The 11031-nt window shown below is 39.1% G+C and overlaps 3 protein-coding genes across 3 annotated transcripts in view; 1 reads left to right on the forward strand and 2 right to left on the reverse strand.

The window, feature by feature from the left end:
- LOC113210012 (DNA repair protein XRCC1) overlaps window positions 1-2227 on the reverse strand; it is a gene marked incomplete in the record, with an annotated part of 12806 nt that extends 10579 nt beyond the window's left edge. Inside the window, 6 exon segments of the mRNA XM_052271463.1 lie at window positions 6-146; window positions 220-336; window positions 417-1005; window positions 1113-1371; window positions 1461-1670; window positions 1987-2227. Of these exon segments, the coding sequence (XP_052127423.1) occupies window positions 6-146; window positions 220-336; window positions 417-1005; window positions 1113-1371; window positions 1461-1670; window positions 1987-2034 (1364 nt within the window).
- A 240-nt stretch (window positions 2228-2467) lies between these two features.
- LOC113210015 (DNA-directed RNA polymerase III subunit RPC2) lies at window positions 2468-7426 on the forward strand. Its single transcript, XM_026427813.2, has 16 exons — window positions 2468-2662; window positions 2801-2955; window positions 3057-3233; window positions 3306-3429; window positions 3542-3709; window positions 3790-3947; window positions 4031-4145; window positions 4229-4892; window positions 4975-5229; window positions 5315-5518; window positions 5622-5831; window positions 5916-6097; window positions 6185-6422; window positions 6534-6698; window positions 6773-6903; window positions 7007-7426. The coding sequence occupies exons 1-16, from the start codon at window positions 2576-2578 to the stop codon at window positions 7388-7390; spliced, it is 3417 nt and encodes a 1138-aa protein (XP_026283598.1). The 5' UTR covers window positions 2468-2575; the 3' UTR covers window positions 7391-7426.
- A 53-nt stretch (window positions 7427-7479) lies between these two features.
- LOC113210016 (ribosomal RNA-processing protein 7 homolog A) lies at window positions 7480-9163 on the reverse strand. The gene is made up of 7 exons (XM_026427814.2): window positions 9038-9163; window positions 8566-8705; window positions 8354-8479; window positions 8146-8269; window positions 7909-8071; window positions 7695-7825; window positions 7480-7602 (listed from the first exon to the last, which is right to left on the reverse strand). The coding sequence occupies exons 1-7, from the start codon at window positions 9069-9071 to the stop codon at window positions 7517-7519; spliced, it is 804 nt and encodes a 267-aa protein (XP_026283599.1). The 5' UTR covers window positions 9072-9163; the 3' UTR covers window positions 7480-7516.
- Between the last annotated feature and the right edge of the window lie 1868 nt (window positions 9164-11031).

Consider the following 11031-nt stretch of genomic DNA (forward strand, 5'->3'; position numbering starts at 1 on the left):
AATACCTTGAACTGCTGGCTGGAGATGTAGTAGATGTAGTAGATCCAATATCACTATGAGAACCAGCTCTGGTCGGATTAGGAACAAGCTCCCAAATTTCAACACCACTTCCATCATCACACCTCTCAGACGGATTTAAGGCAAATCTGAAAAATATTCCAAATGCTTAAGAGTGACCACGAAAAGAGGCAAGCCCAGTAATTGATCTCAAAATAGTACCTTCTCCATGGAAGCCTTTTTCTTTGTAGGAAGCACTGATCAACCCACTCACGAGTAACAATTAGTGCATTATCTAGTGCTGCTTGACGATACTTAGGAGTATACAAAAATGCACACCTGCAACAAAAATAACAACAATTAAATATAGAAGATCTGCACTGAACAGCAAAAAAAAGGAACAAAATATTTAAACTCACACTAGATGTGTGCAGCTATCCGTCCAGGTAGGAGAATATTGTGCTCCCAACTGCAAGGCACGAGTTCTTATGTCTGCTCGGTGAGGATTTTGGAATCCACTAATAACAATTTTAACACCTTCTAGTAATTTATTGAATGGCTTATATGCAATATTGCTAGGTGCTGGTCTTTTGATAATTTGAATATCATCAGAACTGCCATCTGAATTGGAATCTGTTTCTGAAATTCTTCTCTTTAGGGGTGAACTGTGACCTGCTAGCAACTCTTCTTCTGCAGAATCTGTTTGTGGAATCTGTGAATCAGCAATGACTGGAGGTGGGTCTTCACATTTTACTGGTGGAGACTGCAAGTCATGTTGCTGTACTGAAGAAGAAGATGGTTCAGATCTTCCCGGGGAAGAGAAGTAAGTATCACTATTAGAAGGATTCTCTTGTTTGACTGGGGAAGTGAGAGTACTTGTCTCTGAACAACCACTTGAGGAGACTTCACTACTCATTTGGTTTTGATTTTCGACAGTTTTCTCCTGCTGCTTATTTGCTTCTGCAATACTCCTTCCTTCATCAACTGGTTCTTGTTTCAAACCAGGTACTGCAAAAAATATAAAAGAGCAAGATAGATAAATATAATAACAGATGGATATTTTGCATCATTTTTTAAAAGCATGAGCATTAAAAAATTAGAAAATATTGACTTACAAGGAAGATCACCAACACAGGGAGAGGGTGAACTAGGGATTTCCACCTTCACAGGAAGAGCACTTCTTGCTATGATATGGGACAAACCATACTTTTGCAATTTGTTAAAGGGCTGAGAACATGTAATTTTTAATACATCCCACATTTTATCTTTGTCTGCAGTTGCCAGATCTTGAGGAAGGAAAAGGTATATTCCTTCAGTCTCCATTCCAAATCTTGATTCAGTAGGTGTCATAAGATTAAGAGTTTTCCAGAGTACCTGAAAAATTATAAAAAAAAAAATGTTTATCTCAACATTGACAGCAAGTGATAACTGTAAGATTTTTGCTGAGCAAGCAATGGACATACCTTATAATTACCAGGTTCCGCCGAAGAGCCACCTTCCACTTGCACATAGGCGGAACCATTATTTTTTATTTCTAAACTACTAATAACAAAAGGTTTTTCGTAAGTCAAAGTAACATAGGCAAATTTTTCATCGGGTGCGGAGCACAACCATTGTTTTCTCTCATCACTAGGTTTCGAGGCACCTCTGACGAGATTCAGAGCTGGGAAAGCCTAGAACAGAAACATACTGAATTAGTAACAACTGCAAAGTAATCTCCATTTTCATAAGAAGATGATCGAAGGTCATTAAAAGATGGGAAAAGATATGAGAATCGCTAATAGTTGTTTTGACTAAATCTGGAGAAACTGTATCATGACACTTTCTACTGCAGGGACTAAATGAACTCAATGCAATACAACAACGAGAGCCAGAAGTGGTTTTGATGATTGCAATAGAATATGAGGTATCTCCGTGTTAAAAGCGGTGCACAGGAGATGTTAAAGGAGAATTTTCTGATCTCCATTTGTTATATTTCAAAGTACTCACCGGATCCTGACTACTACAACAAACGTCAATAGGTTTGACTTCAACCATAGCGTTTGTTTAAGTTGTGGTATTAACCAAAAAGGCTAAAGTTATATTTTACACATTCAACTCCTTTCTTCCGCAAGATCACACTAACTTTCTTTCCAGTTTAAAATACGATTCAAATTTCTAGTGAAATGAAAACAACAACACAGCAGCAATCGCCATAGCCACAATATGGCGACGACAACAACACATGATGCAAAGATCTGCCGAGAGAGGGCTCTTGAGTCACAGAAAAATATTTGCAATATTTTTTCAGAAATAAATCTTGTCTTGTAATCATATTTACATCAACTTTATGAAAGAAGTTTATTATATGTTTCCTAATCAAATGTCATCTTTAGAATTAAACAACTGGTAACAATGTTCTATTTCAAAATTCTGGGTGTGGAAGTGGCATTAGGTTGGTCAACATTGAATCGATTGACACTCGATACCTCGGTTCATTCATGTTGACCCGGCTCGTCTGAACTGTTCCAAACGTGTAGAACATGTGTGATTTATTTACTTGTATTTCTTCGTCGTAATACGTGAATGTGATGACAACATGGGGAAGTTGACGAACAGGGGAAGGGCAGATGTCTATGAGGAATATGATGCGAGGAAATTGGGGGAACCCATCAAACCAGTTGAAGTAAGTACTTGTCTTGTTGTGATATCCGAGGTTATGAATCTCTTGCTTCAGGCCACAATCTTAATTGGTCTGCTTTATGTAGTTGTTTTCCTCAGCTGTCAGTGATTTGAATATCCCTTTACACAATTGTCTTTTCAGGATAAATGGAAGCTGGTTCCGTCATTTTTGAAAGTGAAAGGACTTGTTAAACAACATGTTGACTCCTTCAATTACTTTGTCAATGTAGACATCAAAAAGATTGTTCAAGCTAATGAAAAAGTTCTCAGTGATGTCAGTCCAACATTTTACCTCAAGTATGCCTTGCCATTACCCTGAAAACTTTTTCCTGCCAGCTGTTTTTTCTTGTTTTGTTTATTTCAATCTTCCTAATAAAAAATTGTCCTTGTTCATTCAGATACACCAATGTCTATGTTGGCAAGCCAAATGTGGAGGAAGGCTTTGACACTATCAAGTTCACTACACCTCATGAGTGTCGTCTCCGAGATTTGAATTACTCTGCTCCTATTATAGTTGATGTTGAATACACTAGAGGTACCCAACGAGTTGTCAAAAAAGATGTAATAATTGGAAGGTAAGCAATTTTCTATTGTACTTGTTGTTTCAGCTACTTACACTTATGTAATCCTCTGATATTTCTTTTCAGAATGCCAATTATGTTACGGAGTTCTCATTGTGTTTTAACTGGAAAATCTGAACATGAATTAGCGAAAATGAATGAATGTCCCCATGACCCTGGTGGTTATTTTGTAGTTCGCGGTCAAGAAAGGGTTAGTTGTCTAGTTAAGATGTATTGCGAATGTATTTCAATCAAATAATCTTGATATTAGTTAGTGACAATCTTAAAGAAAGTGTTAATTAAGTCATTCAAATTTTCAACAGGTTATTTTGATTCAAGAGCAGTTATCTCGTAATCGTATGATTGTTGAAGATGACAGAAAAGGTGGTATCCAGTGTCAGGTAACAAGTTCAACTCACGATAAGAAGTCTCGCACAAATATTATTGCCAAAAATGGCAAGTACTACATGAAACACAACACCTTTCAAGATGTAAGTATTTCTCAACATGAAATTAGCAATATTGTACAGCTTTTGTACGTTTTTTAATAATTGTTTGCATTATTTTTTAGGATTTGCCTATTGTCATTGTGTTTAAAGCTATGGGTATGGTAAGTGATCAAGAAATTGTTCAAATGATTGGAACTGAAGAAGAAGTCTTGGAACGCTTTGCCCCATCATTGGAAGAATGTCTGAAAAACAATATTTTTACTCAGCTTCAAGCACTTAAGTTTGTTTCAGAATTAGTTTTTTTAATGATTGCCATTTTTTTCCCAATATTCTAATCTAATAATCAATAAAATTTTGATCTAGGTTCCTTGGTGCAAAACTCCGACAAAAGCGCTTTTTCAGTGCTGCTTCTAAGGCTAAATCCCCTATGGATGAAGTCAGAGAACTTCTTGCTACAACCATATTAGCTCATGTTCCAGTGAGTCTTCAAATCTTTTGTTTCTTATTAAGTTTTGTTTTAACCAATTATCTACCACTCATACAAAGTCCTTATTGATATAGGTGAAAAGCTTCAATTTCAAATTAAAAGCCACATATATGGCCCTAATGATCAGAAGAGTTATACAAGCACAAAAAAATTCCAAGCTCGTTGATGATCGAGACTATTATGGCAATAAAAGATTGGAGCTTGCTGGTTCATTGCTCTCACTTATGTTTGAGGATTTGTTCAAGCGCTTTAACTTTGAGTTGAAGACTATTGCTGACAAAAATATCCCCAAAATTAAAGCCGCTCAGTTTGACATAGTTCTTCACATGAGACAGGATCAGATTGCCAATGGATTAGCCCATGCCATCTCAACTGGCAATTGGACCATAAAGAGATTCAAGATGGAACGTCAAGGTGTCACTCAAGTGTTATCAAGGCTCTCATACATATCTGCTCTTGGTATGATGACTAGAGTTAATTCTCAGTTTGAAAAATCCCGTAAAGTGTCAGGCCCAAGATCATTACAGCCGAGTCAGTGGGGCATGTTGTGTCCATCAGACACTCCTGAAGGTGAGGCGTGTGGTTTGGTTAAGAACTTAGCTCTAATGACGCACATTACAACCGAAGTAGAAGAGGGGCCAATTGTTCGTCTAGCATATAATGTGGGAGTGGAAGATGTAAGTCTCCTTGGAGGGGATGAAATCAATGGTCCACAGGTTTACATGGTTTTCTTGAATGGTTGGTATCCGTACAATAATACTTGAAAATCTTTTTTCGTAGTAAAATACTAACATTTTAAAGATAATGTAATTTTTTTTAGGTAATATTCTTGGTGTGTGTAGAGACTATGTCAGACTTGTCCGGGTTTTCCGTATGATGAGAAGAGGCGGTTACATAAGTGGCTTCATATCTATCTATCCTCAACACCAACATTCTTGTGTGTATATCAGTTCTGATGGTGGTAGATTATGTCGACCTTATATAATTGTTGAGAATGGTCGACCATTAGTCCACCAACGCCACATAGATGAATTAGTTCAAGGCTTGAGAAATTTTGAAGATTTTCTTAATGATGGTACATTTGATTTTCTTACAGTCATTATAATTATTGTATTTTTGAGGTTGATGGAATACTGTATAACCACATCTTGTACTTCTAGGTCTCATTGAGTATTTGGATGTAAATGAAGAAAATGACAGTTATATTGCTTTGACTGAAGATCAAATTGAATTAAATGTAACCACTCATCTTGAAATTGAGGCCTTCACACTTTTAGGAGTTTGTGCAGGATTAGTTCCCTACCCTCATCATAATCAAAGTCCACGAAATACTTATCAGTGTGCCATGGGTAAACAAGCTATGGGTAAGCTATTTTATATTTATTTGGAAAATGCGATTTTTGTTCGGTTCTAGAAATTATGGCTCTGTCTTCTTCTACTCTTATTGTATTGTTATGTTTTTTGTAGGAACAATTGGATACAATCAGCGTAACAGAATAGATACTTTGTTGTACAATTTGGTCTATCCACAAGCCCCAATGGTAAAATCAAGAACAATAGAGCTAACAAATTTTGATAAATTACCTGCTGGTCAAAATGCAACAGTTGCTGTAATGAGTTATTCAGGATATGATATTGAAGATGCACTGATCTTGAACAAGGCATCTATTGACAGAGGTCTGTTATACTTAAGTTAACCTTAAACATATGAATTGTTTTACCATACTGTCAGATTTTTGAAGATAATTTTTTTTTTTTCAGGCTATGGCAGATGTTTAGTTTATCGTAATTCAAAGTGTACTATGAAGCGATATGCAAATCAAACCTTTGATAGAATTTTGGGCCCATTAGTTGATGCAGACACAAAAAAGCCAATTTGGAGACATGATATTTTGGATGTTGATGGCATAGCTGCTCCAGGAGAGATGGTTCAAGATAGACAGGTAATGTCAAATGTGTATGATGTATAATGTAATTACATTAGATATTCTTTCATTAAAAATTTCTTTGTCATGTATCGTCACATGCAGACACTAGTTAACAAGTCTATGCCTACAGTAAGTGCAAGTAGACCCAAAGAACCAGTTCAGCCTGAGTATCGGGATGTCCCTGTATCTTACAAAGGAACTGTACCATCTTATATTGAAAAAGTTATGGTATCTTCTAACACTGAAGAGTCCTTTTTGATTAAGCTCCTGTTGAGACAAACTAGAAGGCCTGAAATAGGTGATAAGTTCAGTAGTCGTCATGGTCAGAAAGGTGTTACAGGTCAGTTATAGATTTTCATCATGTTTACTTGGGTATTGTTATTTATGTGCCCTTTGTTTCTTGTATGCTTTTATCTCAAGTCTTGTAAACAATAAATTTTCTGCGTAATAGGTCTAATTGTGGAACAGGAAGATATGCCCTTCAATGATAAAGGGATATGCCCCGATATGATTATGAACCCCCATGGTTTTCCTTCTCGTATGACAGTTGGCAAACTAATTGAATTACTTGCTGGAAAAGCAGGATTGATGGAAGGAAAATTCCATTATGGAACAGGTAAAACTGGATAAATATTTTGTCTTACATTAACGTAAATATTGAAAGTTATTGATAAACGAAATTGTCCTTAGCTTTTGGCGGATCTAAAGTAAAGGATGTATGTGAAGAATTGGTCAAACATGGATTCAACTACCAAGGCAAAGACTTTTTCTACTCAGGAATAACAGGAGAACCACTTCAAGCATACATATATTCTGGTCCGGTTAGTATTAGTTCTGATTGGAGTGATTCATTTTTACTGAAAATTATTAAATACAGCATAATTTTATATGTGTCAATTTTCATTTCTGAATTTCTTTCTTCAGGTTTACTATCAAAAATTGAAACACATGGTTCAAGATAAAATGCATGCACGCTCCAGGGGACCAAGAGCAGTGCTTACACGACAACCTACTGAGGGACGAAGTCGCGAGGGAGGTTTACGACTTGGAGAGATGGAAAGAGATTGTTTGATCGGTTATGGTGCCAGTATGATGCTTGTGGAAAGATTGATGGTTTCAAGTGATGCTTTCCAGGTTGATGTGTGTAACATTTGCGGTCTACTAGCATATTCAGGCTGGTGCCACAGTTGTCAAAGCTCAGCCTCAGTATCCACAATCAATATTCCTTATGCTTGTAAGTTGTTGTTCCAAGAATTACAATCTATGAACATTGTTCCTAGACTTACATTAACTAACTATTGTGAATAATTAACTGTATAAAAAAATATATTCATCAACTGACAATTTTTTTTGTGTGGTCATTTGCAAAGAACAGTGGGTGTTATCTAGTATGGTAATTAAATATGTATACAATTTATTGAGCCTCTACAAATTTTAGAATGGTTTAAATTTTCTGACTTGTTTTAGCACCTGAATCCTTTTCTTGTCTTCTTCAAATTTCTGTCGCAAAGTCATCAAATCTACAAGTTTAAAATGTATATATTAGTCTCCAATATGGACATATTTTGATTCTGTATCTGTAACTTAACATAAAGTATAATCAAGTACTCACTTTTCATTTTTGCCTCTCTAACTTGGAAAGAATAGAAATTTATTAACTGCTTTTTGGATCTTTTCTTGTCTTCTTGAGCACGTATCCGTTTGTTTGAATTTTCAGACCGGGTAAAGCCAGGATTACGACCCCTATCAAACAATCACTTCAATTAGTAAAAGGTTCAGGTTCAACATCTTAACCAATGTACAAATCTTTGAAGTAATGATCAAACCGTTTTGTCACTGTCACCCAGCCATCTTCATCTTCCTCTCCTGCTTCTTTATCCTTGGCTATTTGCTGTAGTACCTTCTTGTCATACACTGCCATATACTTGTCAATGTCTTCTTGCATTTCTTTTACATTTGGTATTTTAGAATTATATTCCTCACACCACTCTGCAAAAGATGGTACGGTAATTAGAATCAGTTTCATGTGATGTGCAAATCCAACCAATTAAAAGTTAACTTACTTCTCACACCGCAGGAAACAGGTGCTTCTGAAGATGAAATAGTAAGGGGCTGGTCTTGATTCCATTTTAAGGCTCTTTGTAAACCTTCAGTCTTTTCAAAAACAACATAGGCTACTTTGAATCCCTAGATACGTAGAAGTAAAAACCAACATTAATAACTTGAGACATAAACACTAATAACAGTATTTATTAAGTACGAAATTCCTACCTTCACTTCTTCCACACTTGGAAAAAACTGAGACTCATTGACAGGAGGAATACCTGCATTAGGTCTAGAGTGGAAGTAGACTGACTGGACTGCTCCACAATCACGCCATGCATAGCTCAATGATTTCTGCGTCAGTTGGAAAAACAAGGGACTATCAGACAAACTGCAAAGTTATTGCAAATAACCAACCAATGACAAAATTACAAAATTACCTCAGTACAATATGGGGGCACATTGAGCATGAAGAGTGTGCGATCAGAAGGCTTCTCTGGACATTTTTCCCGTACTGCATGTTGCTTTATAAAGACCATGTGTTGAGCTGAACTTTCAGGTTTGAATTTCAACCCAAGAACTGAAAAGAAAAAAAAGACATATTACTTGAAGAGCAATAATCGTAAACATTACAGAAAGAAACTATTGGGACCAAGGAGCAATGATTGTGATAATAAAATGTAGTTTTCATTAAGGATTCACAATCAAAATTGGCTAATTGCTTGCTGGGAGTAAAACAAAATACGACCAAACAGATATATATCTAAAGTCAAAATTGGCTCTAAACGAAGACATAACCTATTCTGAAACGTGGTACTTCGTACAAGAGCTGAATACAACACTAACAAAAAAAATCCAGGATACAAAAACCAATTAAACGTTAGGAAAACCTTAAATTCATCATAGAATCACCTTTAAAACCGAGAGGGCATTCTAGGTTTGCCATTTTTTTTGAAAAACTGTTTCCACTTTGTGTTGTGTGTACGTTGTTGGTGTTGATGTCTGATGTACAGCTTTACCAACATGAAAACACAAAACGAACTTGTATTTCTTTATTTTTATCTAAGCAAAACTGAAATTTGAATTACTTTTATTATCAAATTTAGAATTTTAACGCAATGTTTTCTTTTAGTCTTTGTGATTTATGTAAGGAGAAATTAATAAATTGATAAAATCAACATCTAATCTGGCTGTCAGCAGCAGCGCCAGTTTCAAACCGATCGATTTGAGGGGCGTTGAATACTCAGATTTTCATTGACGAAAAAGGAGGGTTCCCGGATTTTATTACGATTCTAAGACCGAGTTTACATGCCTCGTTCTTTCATAGAGGATAAAAAGAAAGATAGAAATTGTGTTATTCTGTCTTGCTCCCCGCTGTCGGATCAATTTCTCATCCTTCCACTCTCACTAATTGTCCTTCCCTTTCTTCGCTCTCGCAGACGCGCCCTGGTCCAGAGGGGTTCCGACATCCAGAACCATGCGCACTAGGCTGGGACGCCTAAATCCTACGGAACATATTCGGAGGGTAAGGGGGGAGGGGGTGGGAAATAGTTCCGGCCGACCAGCAGGCTGGGGCTGGGTTGGGCTGGGTTATGCAACGGCCGAGCGAGACAGGACATCAGCGGCGAGCAACACCTGAACGCATCTCCGCCTCACATTGAGAGAAGTAGTGTTCTGTGACGCAACGGAAAGGAAGGTTGGGGAAGGGCGTAGGGCGGGGAGAGGAGGGGGAGGGGGCGACGAGAAAGCGATGAAGTGTCGAGCTCGTGAACAAAAAAAAAAAAATACCTGTTTGTCCGCCAACACCACAGTGCAGGCGTCTCCTGTAAGCCATGGAGTCCATCCATACTGAGATTGCACCTGAAGCAGCCTTGTCCCTGGTATGCAAAGACATGGAAGGTGGGGAGTCATTGCACGAAACGGCTTCTAAAGTTATAGAAAAGTGAAAAAAGAACGGCAGATCAGCGATGTAAGCCTGTACTGCCACCGCAGGTGGAAAGCTGCAGCAGGCTAGACGTGATGTTGCACTGGTCGTCAACAGACTCCTCTCGTCGCGAGAGGGAAGTGCCAAAGTGTCTCGATCAGCTTGGCTGGCCGCGATGTCCGTCGCGCGCGACTATCGAGATCGGGGACGTGAGACATGGGACGGGGGGACTTCTCGCGGCCGCGGGGAATAAGGGAAGTCCTCCTGGAGGCTTTACCTGGAGGCTGCGCGCGCGCCGCTCGGCGGGAAAGGCACCCGAGATGAACGTCACATGACAGGAAAGGGCTGCATTATCGACCAGTCGTCGTGGACGTGAAGGGATCATCTTTGCCACTGATGACACGTATTAGTTCAGATTGGCCGCGTTGAGTGCGCCTCTGGGCCTGATAGGACTATGATTGCCTGTGTCCTGCTCTCTGCATGAGCTCAGGCAACATGGACTCCGTGGGGAGGGGGGAGGACATGACCAAAAGCGAGTCGGGGAGAGGGGCGGAGAAGGGAGAGGGAACAACGCCCCCCCCCCCCCAGTACTGCACTCTTATTTTCATCCGGTGGAAATCCAAGAGGAGAGACCGCCTGTTGGCGTTGGCACCGATTGCAGCAGCACATACATGCTCACCCAAAGTAAACCGCGCTGGAGCCTGACTAATCTGCCGTCAGCGAAGTACTCCCGCTTCCTCCCGCTATTCCGCAGAAAAGGTCCATGTGGAACGCGGCCCAGGTGCCTTAGCCAGGTTGCACGCCTTCATGGAGCTATATGACCCCCCACCCCCCTCTGCCACCCGTGCTATGCAGGCTTCGCTGCCGGCTGGTCTAGCCAAGCTAACCGGTGCCCGCTGGAGACTGCCTCCTGGAGCAGCATGGTATGGCTGGAGCCGCGGCAGGGCAAGGAAGGGTGTGGTGAGGCGGGGCGGGGCGGGGC

This window comes from Frankliniella occidentalis, unplaced genomic scaffold (genome assembly GCF_000697945.3).
Source record: "Frankliniella occidentalis isolate FOCC.00 unplaced genomic scaffold, Focc_3.1 Scaffold6, whole genome shotgun sequence".
Classification (NCBI taxonomy): Eukaryota; Metazoa; Arthropoda; class Insecta; order Thysanoptera; family Thripidae; genus Frankliniella; species Frankliniella occidentalis.